Source organism: Gopherus evgoodei, chromosome 1, assembly GCF_007399415.2.
Source record: "Gopherus evgoodei ecotype Sinaloan lineage chromosome 1, rGopEvg1_v1.p, whole genome shotgun sequence".
NCBI classification, from domain to species: domain Eukaryota; kingdom Metazoa; phylum Chordata; order Testudines; family Testudinidae; genus Gopherus; species Gopherus evgoodei.
This window is the reverse complement of record NC_044322.1, coordinates 39,768,455-39,787,905: the sequence shown is the minus strand read 5'-3', so window position 1 is coordinate 39,787,905 and position 19,451 is coordinate 39,768,455. Positions and strand designations below refer to the sequence as shown.

General features: G+C 47.0%; 1 protein-coding gene across 2 annotated transcripts in view; it reads left to right on the top strand.

The window, feature by feature from the left end:
• Positions 1–16,612, top strand: part of ATP8A2 (ATPase phospholipid transporting 8A2) — a 591,777-nt gene extending 575,165 nt beyond the window's left edge. For both annotated transcript variants that reach the window (XM_030562288.1, XM_030562284.1), the window contains exon 37: positions 16,050–16,612. In XM_030562288.1, the coding sequence (XP_030418148.1) occupies positions 16,050–16,147 (98 nt within the window). In that variant the 3' untranslated portion in view covers positions 16,148–16,612. The remainder of the gene's footprint in view (positions 1–16,049) is intronic.
• The last annotated feature ends 2,839 nt before the right edge of the window (positions 16,613–19,451 follow it).

Below are 19,451 nucleotides of genomic sequence, written 5' to 3'. Positions count from 1 at the left end.
CTTGCTACTTCTGGATTTTCATCAGGGCTTCCCTAGCATTAAAATAGAACTCCACAGACCAGAACCCCCAGGGAGCCATGAACCAATAAGAGTTAAGAGAAAAATGTTGACTTGTTACTGGGATGGATTGTCTGTTGCATTTAGATTTTTGACCAATAACATTCTCACCTTACTAAGGGGAATAACCCCATCAACAGCAATGGTGCTGGTTGCAGGATAGCGCTGAGACAAACGGATTTGACTCCAAATCGTCCATTTAACGTGAGAGTTTTTGAAGGTGAGATCTGTATCATGTCAGGATTTCAGCAGGTAGGGTACAGCCAAATTTCATCTCTTCTCTGTGACCATTTCTTCAGCAGAATCATAACTGCTCAGAAGGCCCTGACCCAGAAGAACTGGGGTTTTTCTGCTGCAGAAATAGGGTAGGATTTAAGAATCTCATACATGGGATGCAGAGATCACCTGCAGATTCTCAGGGAGGATTCAGAGCAGGATGGGAGCAAGGCTGGTAGATCCATTACTGTTCAGATCCACTGGGTCATTCTCCTCCATGGAAGGGAGAGTGCACTGGGTCCAGGGGCTAGAGCAGCCTTGAGGGTGCAGTAACTTCTGCAGACCAGCTCCACTGCCATTTTGAGCTCTGGGAAGAAAGGATTCATTTTCTCCTTCACCCCCACAGAGAAGCTCAGCTTGGCTGTGCTCCGCTTCCAGGATTTGTTCCTTTGTGTCCAGATGTAAAGGGTGCTGGTTTTATCTCTCTTTCACACACATATGGAGACACTTTGAAGCAATTACATAGGAGATGACTGGCAGAACAAGTCTGTAAAAAAGAATCAGGGAAACCTCCTAGAGAAACCTATGAACCAGTCTGCAGACAATGCAGAAAACCAGCATGCTTGTGTGACCTGTCAGATCTGAACCACATGCTTACAATTTGTAGAATGCATCTTTGTGTTTTTAATTGGCTGATAAGCTTTGGGAAACAAGAATAAGATATCAAAATAAACTTTGATTCAGTTAACTGGCTCCCCATAAATATAAAATGATTAAGTGCTAAATGAGTCAGTCCAGTCAGGACAAGTTCCAATCGCATGTCTGTTTTTCACATGAATGTAAATTTTCATTGTGAAGTTGTTAAGACTAAAAGAGGCTTTTATAGCAGATCCATGATTCTCTAAAACTTCTGTCATCCCTTGTCAAACATTGTTTTCAAACACTGCACAGCTGCTATATGTGCAGGGCCATATGAACATATGTGCTGGTTTCACAGACCTAAACTGTACAAATGTTGTATAAATAGTGAAAATTGTCAAAACAAGCGGCTGGCGGCTAAGGCAGTAGTTTTGTCATGGTAGATATGTATTTTGAATCACACCCTACTGGCTCTCTAGAGTCACTGATATTCCACTGGGCTTCCAAGTTCCCACCCAAAGAGTTCAGCCTATCCCAAAACCTGATCATGTGACTTCAGTTCAGGCCAGGACACTTGAATTTAACGCAGCAGAGATCATTAATTTTGTTCTGGTTGACAAGGCTGAGACAAACCCATTGCCCTGTTAATGGAAGGGGGAGAATAAGGGCAGTTTCCCTTCAGAAGTTGTAAAATAACCCAGAATCAATATTGTAGCTTGGGGGGAAGAATGGGGCAAAAACTGTTCCAAGATTCGCTGCTATAAAATTGCATTAAAAACCTTTGATCTCAAAGCACATGGGAATGACATTAGTTCTAGGACAACACACACAAAAACAATAGATTTGGGGCTACTTCTAATGGCCTCAGGGATCAGGGAGGAAGCTTGGAAGTTTTAGCCCCTAAAACCATTTAAATTTGTTTATGGCCAAGGTTTTGTGTTCATGAATTGAGAGCATCAGATGAAATGCCAGAATTGTTCTCTAGTTTAACTGTGCTCTCAAAGGTTCATATCGTTCTTTTCTGACTGACGTGGCTTTCTGAAAGGTTTATGAAAATGAACAAAGATTTTCCACTGACCTTCAGATTTTGATGCAAAGGCTAGTTAGGATTTCATTATCCTGTGGCTTTTAGTAGAAGAGTTTTGTGCCTTTTGTCAAACTTACTTGCTGAACATTTCTGCAGCCAAAAAGTTTTAGTGGAAATGAATAGATGGTGCAGTGATTACGGCATTAGCTAGGAGCTGGTACAGTTCCTGTCTGACACACCTGTATGAAATCAGTGCTGGTTAGCTCAGCATAACGTCTGCAGATATATTTCCCATTCCCATCTGCTTTCTAAAATCCCAGCAATAGGAAAAGCATCAAGTCCCCCTAATTAAGAGGGGAGATTGGCCCACAAGTGGGAATAGTTTTCAGGGAGAGCAGGAAACGCTGCAAGGTTCCTCTCACAGATGTTGCTTATCATCATTCTCTCGAGTGTATGTAGGGGGATTTGCTTTTCCATGGAAGGAGAAGTTGTTTGGCTCCTAAAACTCATGGATACCAGGTAATCTGCTAGTAACAGGGCTTTTGCCATGGGGCTCCTGGACCTCCACCCACTCTGGCCCCTGCCTCCTCTGCCCTCTTCTGACCCCATGATGGCACAGCTCTCTTGTTGCTTTGACAACAATGTGGAGGACTTCTCTCCTGGCCAGTTACCCAAAAACTCATGGAGGCCTGACATCTGCAAAAAGCAGCTCTGCTCCTCCCCAATTCCAGGCTACTCTCCTCCCCGGCCAGGATTCCCAACTCCCTCAGAATCCTCATGAAAAAGGTTTCTAGAGACAAAGAGGAGAACAGTGTTACCAAGATGGCATTCCCCACATGCTCCGGGAATCCACTGAACAATTGTCCCCTCAGCCCCTGGGCGCAACCTGGATTATTCCATATGATCCCACAAGTATAGTGGCTGGCATAATTCAAAACACTCCTTGTCTGCCTCCTGTCAGCATTGGGCTGTCATTTGACCTAGCACGTACTTAAAAACAGAGGGCTGAATCCTGCACTCCTTAATCCTCCCCCCCGCTGAAATCCAGAGGAGCTGTGTCTGACTAGGGATTATAGAATTTGGCCCAGATTTCCTATGCTGGTGGAGGAAATTACCCCTTCCTTTGACAGTGTAAGGTAACTGCACTGAGTAAGTCTTAACACAGAGAGTATATTTTACACCTTGTTAATCAATAGAGAAACCGCACCTGTCATTTCAAGTTGGTTTCACAGCATGGGGGTTGAAGAATAATAAATAACAATAATGTGTTCATGCTGAAGGCTCTAATCCTGCCATTTACTGTGTCCTAAGAGAGGCTGCCTTCCTGCTACTTTCCTCTTGGTGCATGTTGATCTGCAAAACTATCAGGTTACTTCGTGGGATATTTTTATTGTTATTAATCCGTTACCTTCTGTCTTTGGGTATCAAGGCTTCAGCACTTTTTCTGGCCAAATTCCACACAGCAAATATAGCTGTAGTGATATTTGTTGAATATGAACATGTTGGGATCTTTTAACATTTACTTAAAAAGAAAAGGAATAGCGAGAAAAAGTTGGGCTTAATGATGTTAGATCCGGTCCCATGCTTCCTGAATGTGAATAGTTTGATTTCTAGAGAAACTAAACAAAATCTGAACATTCGTCATATTTTTTCCTCTTGGGTCCTTTTAAAAATATTATTTGTCAGCACTGAGCAAATGAGTGTTCTTTTAGCATGTGTTAATTAAAATGCACTAGTTAACATGATATAACACTACTCATTTTCCCAGTGTAGACAAACCCAAAGAGTTGTGTGATGTTTGTCCATTGACAAGACATTACTCGTGTTTAATGGTAATTGGAGATAGACTTTGCCACATTCTCTGAAGGTCTGCGCTATTGGGGTATGTCAGACCAAGGCATGGAAGGAAGTTCCAGAGTTAATAAGTTTCTGCTGAGAGCTGCTCTGCCTCCAGCCATCAGCCAAACAAATCCATGAACTCTCAGCACAAACGTCCTTTCCCAATGGACCTGAGCTCAACTGTCAAATAAGAGAGCGTGAGGAGAGATGATCGCTAAAGATATCCCTTAAATATGTAACAATGCATGAACTTCCACAACGGATTTCCTGAAATAAACAGGTTGTTCAGGACATCCTCAGGCTCGGATTCTGCAAGCTGCAGTGTGTGAGTGGACCTCTACATCCAGGTGTGCAGGTTTGGGGCCTATATGTGGACTACAGTTCTTTATGTCTCTTATGCAGCGTTGTATAGAACAAAATAATCAGTTGAGTATACTGAAAAAGGTACTGTTCAACTAGAAACCTAGTAATGGGAGACGAGATTCAGATCTCCTCCCAGCAGAATGTGAAAGGTAACAAACTAGATGCTTTTAAAATTCAATAGGTAGTCTGATAATATCCGGAATCTGTGAAACCTTATATTTGATTTGAATGTGACCCCCTCTTCCTAGCAAATGAAGCAAGCCATCAGATATTTTAAAATCCTCCTGACTTAAAGTCTCAAATAATTGAAAGGCTCAGAATGCGGAATATGATGGGTCTCACTTCTGAAACCATAGAGACTAGATTCTGCTCTGAAAATTCCAAAGAAGCACTCTCTCTACTAGGACTGCTGGAAAAGATCTGAACAATGAGGCCCCTGTTCCCAGTGTAGAATGAGAGATGTAGTTTTAAAAGCCAGAGCTGGGAGAAGTTCAGACTTTTGAAAGGTCCCATTGTAACTGGGCCATGGAAACTTTCATTGTTTTGGGTGGTGTCTGGGAATAGCGGAAAAACCCAGTTATCCAGATCTAGGAGAATCAACAGCATTTAATCACATTCTGATTCTGCTAGAGGCGTAATTAGCTGCCTGAACAGTTTTAATAAATTGATTAAAGAACTGCATAGTGTGAAATAACCATCGCTTATTGAGATCAAAAGTAAAGGTAAAATAAACTGTCAAATGTTGAGCCTAGGCTGAGTGGAGAGAATAGGTGCGTCTTTCGGAGGTGTGCATACCCCTGTAGCCCCCCACTACTCACCGACACAGCTATAAATAGCAGTGCAGCTGGTGTGGCATGGGTTAGGTGAGTAAACACACACCTGAAGAGTGTGCGTGTGTACATACCCTGCATGGCGCTCCATTCACCCAAGCCGTGCCTCCTAGGGTATATTTAAAAATTGTATTAAGATGGTGTTTAAAAAAAGTGAATGGTAGAGAGTTTAAGCATAGATGTTTCTGGTTATCAGAGAATAACATACAGATTATCAAGGGATGCAAAATTAAGTTTAAGATCCAGTGGCATAAGAAATACATAATCTGCAATATCCCCGATTGGGGATAAAAGGTTGACGGGTCCAAGTACAGACATTGAGATATGAGGGTACGTTGTTCATATAATGGCTATGTTCAGGGTAGAGTATAATGATTGGATACGATGATGAGGATGGATTCACCCTCATTTGGTGAGATTTAACGTTCAATGAGTTTATGGTTCCAGTTCATATTTACAAATTTTATTAAGATGATGTTAAAAAAAAAGTGAACGGTACAGAGTTTAAGCATAGAAGTTTCTGGTTATCAGGGAATAACATACAGACTATCGAGGATCTGCACTACCACTGCATCTGTAGCTGGTGCGTGTCAGCTGACTCGGTCTCATGGAACTCAGGCTATCAGGCTATTTAACTGCAGTGTAGACATTTTGGCTCAGGTTGGAGCCCAGGCTCTGTGGCCCAGCTCAGCCTTTCCCCTCTGCCTCCCCCTGCCAGAGCTTGGTCTAGACAATATTTGGTCCTGCCATGAGGGCAGGGGACTGGACTCGATGACCTCTCGAGGTCCCTTCCAGTCCTAGAGTCTATGAGTCTATGAGCTTTTCACTGACATGTAGCTACACACCACAGTGTGAATGAAGCCTGCTTCTCACTGTGGCGTCTAGCTACTCGTACCAAAAGTGTAATGTAAACAAAAATAATGTAGATGTCACCAATATGTTTGTGTCAGTGACACTGGGGGACGTGCCCTGCTCATGATCTGCCCACAGAAAGGACATGCCAAGGAGTGATCCCTATGCGGATCAAGGACCCTAGATGGCTACCTTGGTTCTCTTAAACACAGTAAAAGGAGTTCCCAAGGCAAGATGTGTCCCACAGGCATTAACCTTGCATGAAACAGTTTAAGCAGGCATCTCTTTTGTTGTACCTTGTCTGACTTTGCAGCAGGATAAGACTTTGTTGCCATTAAAATGCATCTTAAAAAGTCAAGTAGTGAAAAGTAACTAGACCTCTGTTCAGTGTCATTTAAATAGTCCCAGGGTAATGACAGATAATTGTCTATGGGTAATTGCCTGGGGTGTGAAGGAGCTTGGCAGCTGGATACCACCTGAGGATCTTGCTATATGAGGTAATCCTGCAGTCAGTGAAGATAGCTCCAGGGCGCAATGCAAAGCTGCCCTAATTTGGGGGAGGATATGGGCCACTGCCTTCTGTTATTTAAGGCCAGTCTTGCAGTCTTTATCCAAGCTGACTTTCCTTGAGATTGTTACCTAAAGATGGCAGGATTCTGGCCCTTAGAGTAGAACAAGCACACTTAAAGCATTTGTTTGCAAGTGTGAATCCACCCTTGTGAGGCCATGGCTACACTAGAGAGTTGCAGCGCTGGTGAGGGGGTTACAGCGCTGCAACTTAGGATGTGGCCACACTTGCAAAGCACAGCCAGCGCTGCAACTCCCTGGTTGCAGCACTGGTTGTACACCCGGTCGAGCCTCGGGTGTAGCGATTCCAGCGCTGGTGATCCAGCGCTGGTCAGCAAGTGTGGACCCCACCAGCGCTTTTATTGACCTCCGGGGTATAAGGAGGTATCCCAGAATTCCTGTCCACAACAAACCGGAAGAAAGGGAGAGCTCGGAGTTCAGCCAAACTGCTTATTTAAAAAACAAACACAGCTCCTGTTTGCTGAGCGAGCGGAGGCAGGCAGGGGAATTACTTTGGAATGTTCACAGCTGTTTGCTTGAAGAGAGAAACAGCACTCTCACATGGCAGAGGGGGAGGGGGAAGTCCATGTTGAGCAGATGCTTATCTGGTCTGACGGCTATTTAGGAGTACATAATTTGCATTTAGTGAATGAGAGAGGGGTGGGGGAAGGGGGTCAGAACTTTTAAAATGATTGAAGGTAGGCACAGTGTGTCTTCCAGTCTTGCAAGGCAGGGAGCTGAGAACAGTGTCAACTCCAAAAATCCATTCTGGCCATGTCTACATCTAAAATTTTGCAGCGCTGGTTGTTACAGCTGTATTAGTACAGCTGTATAGGGCCAGCGCTGCAGAGTGGCCACACTTACAGCAACCAGCGCTGCAAGTGGTGTTAGATGTGGCCACACTGCAGCGCTGTTGGGCGGCTTCAAGGGGGGTTCCGGGACGAGAGAGCAAACCGGGAAAGGAAACCAGCTTCCCCGCGGTTTGCTCTCTCGGTCCCGGAGCCACCCAGCAAACCGCAGGGAAGGAGACCTGCTTGCTCGGGTTCCGGGACCGAGAGAGCAAACCGGGAACGCCGCGGTTTGCTCTCTCGGTCCCGGAGCCAGCCAGCAAACCGCAGGGAAGGAGACCTGCTTGCTCGGGGTTCCGGGACCGAGAGAGCAAACCGGGAACGCCGCGGTTTGCTCTCTCGGTCCCGGAGCCAGCCAGCAAACCGCAGGGAAGGAGACCTGCTTGCTCGGGGTTCCGGGACCGAGAGAGCAAACCGGGAACGCCGCGGTTTGCTCTCTCGGTCCCGGAGCCACCCAGCAAACCGCAGGGAAGGAGACCTGCTTGCTCGGGGTTCCGGGACCGAGAGAGCAAACCGGGAACGCCGCGGTTTGCTCTCTCGGTCCCGGAGCCACCCAGCAAACCGCAGGGAAGGAGACCTGCTTGCTCGGGGTTCCGGGACCGAGAGAGCAAACCGGGAACGCCGCGGTTTGCCGCCGCGGTTTGCTCTCTCGGTCCCGGAGCCACCCAGCAAACCGCAGGGAAGGAGACCTGCTTGCTCGGGGTTCCGGGACCGAGAGAGCAAACCGCGGCGAAGCTGGTTTCCTTTCCCGGTTTGCTCTCTCGGTCCCGGAACCCCGAGCAAGCAGGTCTCCTTCCCTGCGGTTTGCTGGGTGGCTCCGGGACCGAGAGAGCAAACCGGGAACGCCGCGGTTTGCTCTCTCGGTCCCGGAACCCCGAGCAAGCAGGTCTCCTTCCCTGCGGTTTGCTGGGTGGCTCCGGGAACGCGAGAGCAAACCGGGAAAGGAAACCAGCTTGATTACCAGAGGCTTCCTCCTTCCACGGAGGTCAAGAAAAGCGCTGGTAACTGTCTACATTGGATTACCAGCGCTGGATCCTCTACACCCGAGACAAAACGGGAGTACGGCCAGCGCTGCAAACAGGGAGTTGCAGCGCTGGTGGTGCCCTGCAGATGTGTACACCTTCAAAGTTGCAGCGCTGTAACTCCCTCACCAGCGCTGCAACTTTCTGATGTAGACAAGCCCTCTGTCTGTCTCCTCCACGCTCCCTGTCACATTCCACCCCATCCCCCTCTTTTGAAAAGCACGTTGCAGCCACTTGAATGCTGGGATAGCTGCCCACAATCCACCACTCCCAACAGCGCTGCAAATGCTGCAAATGTAGCCACACTGCAGTGCTGGTAGCTGTCAGTGTGGCCACACTGCAGCGCTGGCCCTACACAGCTGTACAAACACAGCTGTAACTACCAGCGCTGCAGAACTAAGAATGTTTTGTAAATCTTTCCTTTGCTAGCATCCAGTATGAATGTGTTCTTTGCTAAAAGATGTCTTAAACTTTGTAAATTAGTCTGGGCACCTTCAGTTACAGATAGGGAAGTCCACCCTGTATTTCTGTTTACCATGTTATTAGCATGTAACCATGCTTATGTTAAAACATAGTGAGCCATGTTATCCTATTGGATCTGAGTTGCACAGGATTCTGGAAGTGCCCCAATGGGAAGAGGTCTATTCTCAAATGTAATGCAAACTAAAAAAAAAAAAAAAAATTCTGGAATATTTCTGCTAGCGTCTGGTCACCCCATCTCAAAAAGAATATACTGGAACTGGAAGAGTTCAAAGAAGGCAACAAAAATGATTAAGGGTATGGAAGAGCTTCCATGCCAAGAAAGATTAAAAAGACTGGGATTGTTCATCTTAGAAAAGAGACAACAAAGGTGAGAGAGGACAGGGGTCTATAAAATCATGAATGGTGTGGAGAAAATGAATAAGAAACTGTTATTTATACCTTCACAAAAAAAATAGAGGGCACCTGATGAAATTAATAGGCAGCAGGTTTAAAACAAACAAGAGGAAACATTTTTTCATACAATGCACAGTAGACCTGTGGAACTTGTTGTCATGAGGCCAAAAGTATAACAAGGTTCAAAAAAAAATTATATAGGGTCAGGAAGGATAGGTCTATCAATGAGTATTAGCCAAAATGGTCAGGGATGTAGCCGCATGCTCGGGCCATCCATGAACTCCAGCTGCCAGAAGTTGGGACTGGGTGATGGGTGTATCACTCAGAATTGCCCTGATCCGTTCATTTAGGGTGATCAAATGTCCCGATTTTATAGGGACAGTCCCGATTTTTGGGTCTTTTTCTTATATAGGTTCCCCCCACCTCCGTTCCAATTTTTCACATTTGCTGTCTGGTCACCCTCAGAAGCATCTAGCATTGGCCATTGTCAGAGAGAAGATACAGGGCTAGATGGACCATTGATCTATCTCAGCATGGCTGTGCTTATGAGAGCCAGGAACCTTGAGCCTCCAGTCTCAACCTTGAACTCATTTAACTGTTGAGATGGGCCCTTAAAAAGGCTAATTCAGGGGATGAGCTTTTCTTCCCCCATTCCAAACTCCACTATTCCCCGCCAGCTTCCATCTCCTGCTTCCAAGCAGCTCACATTGGCAAGAAGCTCTCCAGCGAGTCACTGAATCAAGCTCTTAAGGAGCTTCACAATGAAAATAATTTTCTCCCCAGCACAATGAGACTATATTCCTTCTCAACAGATATGCCCAGAGGTGGCTCCAGGCCCCAGCACGCCAAGCCAAGCAGGGGCGCTCTGCCGGTCACCGGCATGTCTGCGGAGGGTCCACTGATCCCGCGGCTCCGGTGGACCTCCTGCAGGCGTGCCTGCAGACCTCCGCAGGCACACCTGCAGGAGGTCCATTGGAGCTGCGGGACCAGCGACCGGCAGAGTGCCCTCCGTGGCATGCCGCCATGCTTGGGGCGGCGAAATGTCTAGAGCCACCCCTGGATATGCCAGTAGCACCTAGTCATCTATCACAGGGGCCATTCTACACTGTTCTCCAGCCAAGTTTCACTTCAATGCCTGATTTAGGAACAGGACTCCCTGAGAGGTTTCAGGATCTCTGAGAAAATTAAACGGGTCCTCAAGTCCAAGTGCCCATTAACTTTCAGGTCATATTACAGTATTTGGAACTCCTTCTCCCATTGTTCCTTAGAGTATGACTATTAAGTTCTTGAAGTGATGATCCCTGTGTGTATCCCACATGTGAATGTGCATGCATGCCACGCACCTGGGTCCGGAAATTCTTCAGAACTGTGTCCATTGACCCGCACATGCACAGTTGCCTCCCTCATGCTCCCAACCGAGGATATAAGAGACAGTTCCTTCTTACTGCCACATGGCCTGAGTCAGAATCATATCTTTCTTCAATGCGTGCATAACCTGTAAAGTAAAATCCTTGTAAATAGTTTTATATCTTAGAGTAATAGTTATAGTTAGTATGGAATATAATTAGTATAGAATAGTCATGTGTGTCCCCCCCTTGCAAAGTCAAGAGAAATCCTCCCTGGCCCCAGGACTATGCCTGGAGTCCCAGGGTTCAAGAATTGCATCTTCTTCCCTTGCTCCTTCTCCATCAGAGACAGGGCTGGCTCCAGGCCCCAGTGCACCAAGCGCGTGCTTGGGGCGGCATGCCGTTGGGGGCGCTCTGCCGATTGCCAGGAGGGTGGCAGGTGGCAGGTGGCTCTGGTGGACCTCCCGCTGGTCCTGCGGCTCCGGTGGAGCATCCACAGGCACGCCTGAGGGAGATCCACTGAAGCTGCGTGACCAGCGAGCGGCAGAGCGCCCCCTGTGGAGTGCTGCCGTGCTTGGGGCAGTGAAATGGCTAGAGCTAGCCCTCATCAGAGATGAGCATCCACAGTCCCTGTACTGTTTGGGTGAGGCACATCTCTCTGCAAAGTGCAGTATCTGTCAATACTTCTTTTCCAGAACTAGAGAGGCCTAAGAGCTTTGACTAAAAAAGTTCCTGGTGCAGCAGGCAATGAACTGCGGTGCGCTGGTGTCTATCTCTCTTAGGCCACATAGCTGCATGCACCTGCGTGCCGTTCGCCAGACTTCACTTGTGGTGCCTCCAAGCTTGGATCCACTCCACCTACCACCAAACAGGGATCGCATTGACTCCCCCATGACTGTTCCCACCAGAATTCTCACCTCCTTCGTTTGGTAGTCCAACCCAAACAAAGTCATGGCGGGGACTCCCTTCAGCCCTCCCATACCAAGGGCCACCATCTTGACAGATGTTCCCTTACTGGGTGGGAGTGCTCACCTGGACTACCACATTGCTTGGGATACCTCAACCCAAGAGAGGCCAGGCTACGCATAAACTTACTGGAACTGAGAGTGTTCCAGCTTGCATGCAAGACCTTCCTTCTCCTCATATGCTCACTCCATGTGGAGATAATATCACCACAGTGGTCTATATAAACAAACAGGGAGGAGTAAGATCTCATCTCCTCTGCCTGGAAGCAGTCAGACTTTGGAACTGGTGTATCAGAAACCACATTAGAATACAGGCCGCATATCTCCCAGGTGTTCAAAACTCCCTGGCAGACAAATTAAACCACTGCTTATCTGTAGACCTTGAATGGGAGATCCACGACACAGTTCTAACCAACACATTCACACAATGGGCCACTCCACTATGGGACCTCTTTGCATCTCATATGAACAGGAAACTTCCTATGTATTGCTCCATGGGAGCCACAGGCTACGATTTCCAGGGAGATGCTCTCCAGAATGGACAACCTCAGATACGCTTTTCCTCCCATCTCCCTACTACCTCAAGTTGTTTGGAAGAACAGTTGCAACAGAGCCATCATCATCCTAGCATGCTACTGGACTAGACAGTTCTGTTTCACAGAACTCCTAATGATGGCTGCACACCCATTTATCAGGATCTCCAAACCCAGGATAGGGGGAAAATCAAGCATCCCAACCCAGGTTCACTCCACCTCCTCGCCTGGTGTTTGGATGCACATTGGAAATAGAATGCTCAGGCTCTGCCCCTGTTCAGGAAATCCTTAACCAAAGTAGAAAAGATTCTACTAGCACCTGCTACCTGGCTAAGTGACGGCGCTTTTCAGCCTGGACACATCATCACCAGCATTCACTTGCTACTGTGGGCATTCTAATTATTCTAGATTATCTCCTCTCCTTAAAGCCTTCAGGTCTGGCCTTTAGTTCACTCTGGGTACCCATCAGCGATTGGTGCCTTCCTCTCTCCAGTGGAGGGATGATCTGTCATTATGCACCGGGCTACAGTGCAATTTATGAAGGGCTTGAGCAGGACCTTCCCACCAGTCATTAACCCTGTGCCTCAATGGAACCTTAAACTTGTTCTGTCAATGCTCACAAGTCCGCCCTTCGAACGTATGGCATCATGCGCCATGATGACCACCTGACCATGAAGGTGGTGAAGTTAGTTGCCATCACTTCAGCCAGAAGAGTCAGTGAGCTAGGAGCCATGATGGCAGACCCTCCTCATACAAGTATTTCGAAAAGAGACGGTCTCTCCTTTAGGTTACACCCGAAATTCCTTCCCAAGATTGCTGCTGAGTTTCACATCAATCCATCAATACATTTACCTGTATTTTTCGCAAAACCCCACGCTTCCGCTGAAGACAAGAGACTTTACTCCCTCATTGTCAGGTGTGCCCTGGCATTCTGTCTGCAAACAACCAAACCCCTCACACAATCTCTGAGACTCTTTGCTGTTTTGAAGCCTTTTAAGCCTCCCGAAACTCACTTAGGGTATGGCTGCACTCGAAACTTCAAAGCACTGCTGTGGCAGCGCTTTGAAGTTTGAGTGTGGTCGCAGTGCCAGCGCTGGAAGAGAGCTCTCCCAGCGCTGTACATACTCCACCTCCTCATGGGGTTTAGCTTGCACTGTTTACACTGGCGCTTTACAGCGCTGTATCTTGCAGCGCTCAGGGGGGCTGTTTTTTTCACACCCCTGAATGAGAAAGTTGCAGCGCTGTAAAGTGCCAGTGTAGCCATGGCCTTAGAAATCTTCTCTGAGGATATGGCTTGATCCCAAGATCTTTCTGCTATGGCAACAAACTTTCCCTGTCTTGAAGGCAGTGTTCCCTCTAATTTTTCCCACCCATGTGCGGAATGAATTGTGTTATGTGCACTGATATGGAGGTGATGTGTCACCTTCATATCGGTGCACATAACAAAATTCATGTGGGGCCAAGGGGTTCGGAGTGTGGGAGGAGGCTCAGGGCTGGAGCAGAGGTTTGGGGCGCAGCAGTGTGAGGGCTGCAGCTGGGGGTGCGGACTCTGGGGTGGAGCTGGGGATGAGGGGCTCAGGGATGGGGCAGAGTGTTGGGGTACAGGGGTGTGAGGGCTCTGGCTGGGGGTGCAGGCTCTGGGGTGGGGCCAGGGATGAGGCATTTGGGGTACAGGAGGGTGCTCAGGGGCTACAGCAGCGAGAGAGGACTCCTCCCAGCTCTCTCTCCCCACAGCAGCAACTGGGCTGGCGGGGAGAGGCACCTCTTGCCGCCACAGTGTCTCTGGGACTGGGGCTGCAGAATAGATGCATCTCCCCCTTCTGCAGCAGGTCTGGGACAGGGGAGGGCCGCCCCGGCTGCACCTGGGGCTGGTCCAGGCTGCTCCAGCTGCGCCTGGGGCTGGGACGTGCTGCCCCAGCAGATCCGAGTGCCCCAGCCACGGTAGGTCCAGGCCACATCCCCGTTGGGGCTGGGGGAGGGGCGCCCTGGCAGGCCACCAGGCAGGTTCTCTGAGCGCCTGCGCAGGGCTAAATAGGCTGCTGTGCAGCCATGCAGCTTACAAGGAACTTAGCCTGGGGATATTACAGCTCAGTCAACATGAACACAAGCTGCCTCCACAACATCCTTATTGATGTTCTGCTGCAGGACATTTGCAGCGCAGCAACTTGGAGCTCTTTCCACACGTTCACGACACGCTCTGCTCTAACTCAAGCCGCAACTGCAGATGCAGCTGTAAGAATGGCAGTATTACAAGCCTCTCTGCTACCAGCTTCCTCACATCCTCCTCCAGTCAGAACACCATTTGCCAGTCACCCACATGTGGAATACAGTTCGGGACCATCACTCGAAGAAGAAATGAAGGTTACTTAGGGCTTGTCAACACTACAAAATAAGGTTGACTTAAGTTAGGTCAACCTACAGCCACCATGGTAATTACATTAGCTGTTGGTGTACCCTCCTTCTGCCAGTGATGCATGTCACCAGAAGCCCTTGCACTGGCTGAAGTGGGGCATTGACAGCTGGAGTCTGGGGCACTGACAGCTGGGCAGGGCTCCCAGCTGGAGCCTCCCCCACCTGGCCCCAGGGCTGACTAGGTGTCAAGGACATTGTTGCCCTGTGCTGCAGGTTCTCATTCTTAATATTCCACAGGGACAAGCCTCATTTTAAAATAGTTCCAAGTTTCACAGGCGTCAGTTCTTGAGCCTTCCCTTTTACTATATCAATAATTTGGCATCCCCTGGGTGTTATCAGAGACCTGGAGTTCTTTCTCAGCAGAACTTGAGAGTTTAAAAAAAAATCAAAATGCGTTTGTCAGAAGGATTCCCATTCTCTGCTAGCCGAAAGGATATGCATCTCGTAGACTTACCCCAAAATATTAAAGCTTGCGCCACTCAGGATACGTTAACCTCTTGACTGAGAAAAATCAATAAGATTTGCCAGGCTGTCACCTGCATCTCTACACAATCACCCATTTCTCTAGGGTAGATGAAGGAGCGTCTTCAGATGTTGCAGCTGGCTGTAATGTAGTGGGAGCAGTCCTCTGGAAACACTAATCAGAGTTAAGGCTAAGCTTTTGTCACAGATATTTTTAGTAAAAGTCACGGACAGATCACGGGCAATAAAGAAAAATTCACGGAAGCCCATGACCTGTCCATGACTTTTACTAAAAATATCTGTGACAAAATGGGGAGCTCAGCTGCAGGGTCCCGACACTACCTGCAGTCGCTCAGCAGCTACAGGGACCACTCCAAGCTCTGAGGGCCCCCACCACCCATGGGAGCTTGGAGCGCCAGGAGCCCCCACTTCCCGCATTTGCTTGGAGCTCTGGGGTACTCCTGCTGCCCATGGTGGCTGGGAGCTCCGGAGAGCCCCCATGGCAGCCAGGATTTCTGGGGGGGCCTTCCAGGCACAGGGGGAATACCCCACACTTCCTGGCCGCTGCAGGCAGCATGGGGACCCTGCAGCTCTCAGCAGCTGGGAGGTTGCTGGAAGTCACGGATTCTATGACTTCCACAACCACCATGAAAACATTGTAGCCTTAATCATAGTCTCCTCACAGATTTAGCATCTCACACAGTCTGGGTTTCTCAAGTTCTGCTAGGTATGATATTACAGACAATGACAGACTTGAGCAGAAAGGCAAATTTGTACTTACCAGAGAATTCTGTTTCTGTGACGTCTTTACAGATTCTCCACCAAGAAACCAGCCCATTGGCATGTTCTCAGTAGTAATTAATATCTAGCTCTGACATAATGCTTTTCAGACAAAAGAGGCCAGTATCATTTGCCTCCTTTTACAGATGTAGATTATTAGTTAGGTTGTCACAGAAAGAGAGTTATCGCCTGGTTAGAGTGGGTTGCTCAAGAGAGGAGGGAAGAGTGACAAAATCTTAGCAGCAGCTTGTCCTAATCACATTGGTGACCCGGCCTATGTTCCAGAAGAGGGGAGACACTTCACAGAAATCTAATGTGCTCTTCCCCCACAGGGCCAGTACTGTAATATAGTAATGTCTAACTGTGATTATCATCTCTCACTGGTTCCATTGTGCCTTTGTTCTCACTGTTTCAGATGGGTATGCGTTTTCTCAAGAAGAACACGGAGTTGTTTCTCAGTCTCAAGTTGTTCGATCCTACGACACTACCAAACAGAGAGCTGGAGTAGAGTAACACAGTTCTTTCCTGGATTGGTGGTGGGAATAATGGGATTTGGATCAAGGCATCCACTGTTAACACATACCTGACTAAGGTTGGCAGCAGCAGCCAAAACACCGGAACACTCATTTCTGTGGCCTTAGCCAATACATTTGTTATGTATTCCCCCTGCAGACCTTGAGCACACGTTGTGGGGAAATCATTGTTTTAAATCAATCGCAGTGCTCCGCCTAACTTTTGTTTATGTTGTTATGAAGCATTTGACTGTGCTATGTGAGGTGTGAAATTAAAAACATTATGTTTTACCACTATTTAAAACAGCAGTATAAATTGTTCTGGGAGAAAAGTAAAGAATTTATGTTCCATGAGAAATTGGCCTTTGCTTAATTTCCTGTTTTGTTACTCACAGATTAAGCACACAGAGCTGCATGTAAGTCTTACTCTATAACATTGACTGTTTACTTTAGCCGATTGAATTTTGAAATGGACAAATTAGGTATAAACTGTTTGATTGAACAAAACAACACAGTATATGGTAGGCTGGAAAAGCTAAGTGCTTATTTGCATACCTAGTCGTGACAAATTAACGCAGTATGACAATTCAGTCTATAAAATATTTCATGACCTTTTATAGGATTCTTCATCTTAGCATTCTTTAAAAAATGTATTCACATGGACAGTATCTATAGGTCCCTCGGGTCGCATGGCAGGACAGGTGCAGTGATTACATGCATTCTGCACAGGGAACATCCAAAAATATACAACCCCTTTCCAGCAGTTTTGTGTGTTGTACTTGGATGAGAACTTCAAATCTGGGCACGAGACATCTCTTTTTAAACTATATAACAAAACATCAAGAATTGAAATGCTCAGTATATCTTCCATGTTATTCTGCAGCAAGGAAGCAACCTCCAGCAAAAAGCTGGGTAGTGCAAAGGATTATTGAGATTCATAGGAGTGGGCAGGAACAGAAACTGCTTCAACATTTCCTCCCAATGCTGAGGTTCACATTCTCCTTTCTAATGTCTGAAAATCTGGTGCCTTTACATCCTCTGCTGGTGGATTCTATGTAAACTCATGGGTCAAGAGTACATCTTGAACTGTCACATGCCAGGATGTGCATAATGTCTGTGCAAGAAGGGAACGGCTGTGGAAAAGATCAGTGCGCATTACAAAACGTCTATGGTCATGGAGTCTGGAGGGAACTCATACCCCAAAAAATCCAACCTTGGAATGGGGGGAAAAAGCCTCTTTCTGCCCAATGCTTTGGAGAAATTGTTTGAGCACACTTCATCCTTTTGAAAACTGACCCCCCGAGCACTGCCACAGCTGCTTTAGAGTAAGGGCTTGGCTACACTCGAAACTTCAAAGCGCTGCCGCACACTGGGAGCCACGCTCCCAACACTGCGGCACTGTTTACACTGGCGCTTTACAGCACTGTATCTTGCAGCACTTGGGGGGGGTGTTTTTTTCACACCCCTGAGTGAGAAAGTTGCAGTGCTGTAAAGAGCCAGTGTAGCCAAGGCCTAAGTGGGGGATGATTGCACCAGTTCATATTGTCACATAAAAGCGTTGCTAGCCATGATGGGAAGAGAAGGCCAGCTGTTTGTGGGTTCAACTGGGTCAGTTGTCTTCCTAGATCTGATCCAGCAACTCCCCAGATTTCCTGAATCCAGCAAGCTGGAAGGAATGCTGGTTGTACTGACTTGCTTTCTGAATGGGACAGGCCTGCTATTGCCTGTGTTGGAAGATTATAAAAATCTGAAAGAAGTGGGGCAGAAGTAAGAACTGAATAGAGCCCTTAGAAAGCTAACACTGTCCTCCAGATGAAGCCTATTAATTTTAGTCACCAAACCATGTTTTTGCATAGCATAAAGTAAATATTGCTGCGCAGTTTGTTTTCAGCCAACTTTCTCAGTTATTGCATAAGCTATACATGTGCACTTAATAAGCTGACACTGTTTTTGCCCTACTGACCATCATCCAGAACGTTTATTGATTGAAGTCTATCTGAAAGTAATTCAAATATGAATATTTATGCTCAGCAAGCAAGCGCAAAACACTAGCTTGGCTCACTGACTTAAGGGTCTTGAGTGATCTCCAGCACTTGAACACCACAGTTCAGTTCCCAGTGCCACATCTAACGCCTAGATTTCTCTCACATTGAACAGTAAATTTTCTGGTCATACAGCACCATGCAGGATTGGGCTTGGATTAGGGTGATGATTTGGAGGGAAAAGTTACCACCTTCTAGTTGCAGTGCTAATGAGGGAATTATGCAGTGAGGGAAACTTGTGAGTAATTTGCCACAGGCATGAATGTCAAGGGACTCTCTCTCTCTCTCTCTCTCTCTCTCTCTCTCTCTGTGGTTGTGTGTGTGAGAGAGACAGACAGAGACATGGATGAGGCATAAAGAAGAGAGTACACAGAGGGCAAATAAACAAAAGACAAAACCTGATCTCAGGTGTATTAGAACCTTTTTGTTTCAGTCCAACATACTAAACATTTTCTTTTTATTCAGAAACTAGTCCTGCTTAAGAATTACACAAGATAAATCTGCACTTGGACAAAGCTGCTGTTTCTGCCTTTTCCAACACCACAGAGTAAAATTAACTTCCTACACAGACAAAAATAAGCCTTTGTACTCTAAACTACACTGCAAATGTTAATATTTAAGTACTTTCGGAGGGTTTTTTGAAAGTATTGTGGAAGTAAAAAAAGAACTGACAGCGATTTGTAGGGGATTTACTCTGACTATGGGCTGCATCTTTTTGACCTAGATGTACATAGAGGTCAGAGAGTGTCACACACAAACCCTCACTCGAGTGACTAGTGGATTGAACTGAGATACATACGTTAATGTCAGCTCAATGAAAACTACACATGGGCCTGATCACACAGCTATACAGTATGTGACATGGGGACTGGTAGGTCAAATTTTATCATTGGTGCAGGACCTTACTGTGGGTCTGGGTTAATCCTGTAGCACCCACCCAGGTCAAGACCTGGCATTCTTCTTGTCCTTCAGAGTCATTACAAACACTGATCTATTGTCGTAAGCTATATCCTGGCTGCTTTAGTTCCTTGTCTTTGTGACAGTGATTAGGTGTACTCCAGCCTGTATTAGCAAAACAGAGAAGCACAACAGCTCTGTATCAACAGAATTCCATGTTCAGTCACAGAGCTGCATATAGCAGCAGGAGCTGTCTTTGAAACAACGCTGTGAAAATGTTATCAACTAGACAGGGGAGCAGAGCAGAATAAGCTGAAGATTTTAGCTTGACAGTCTGTATTAACACTTGAGTGCTGACCAGAAAAT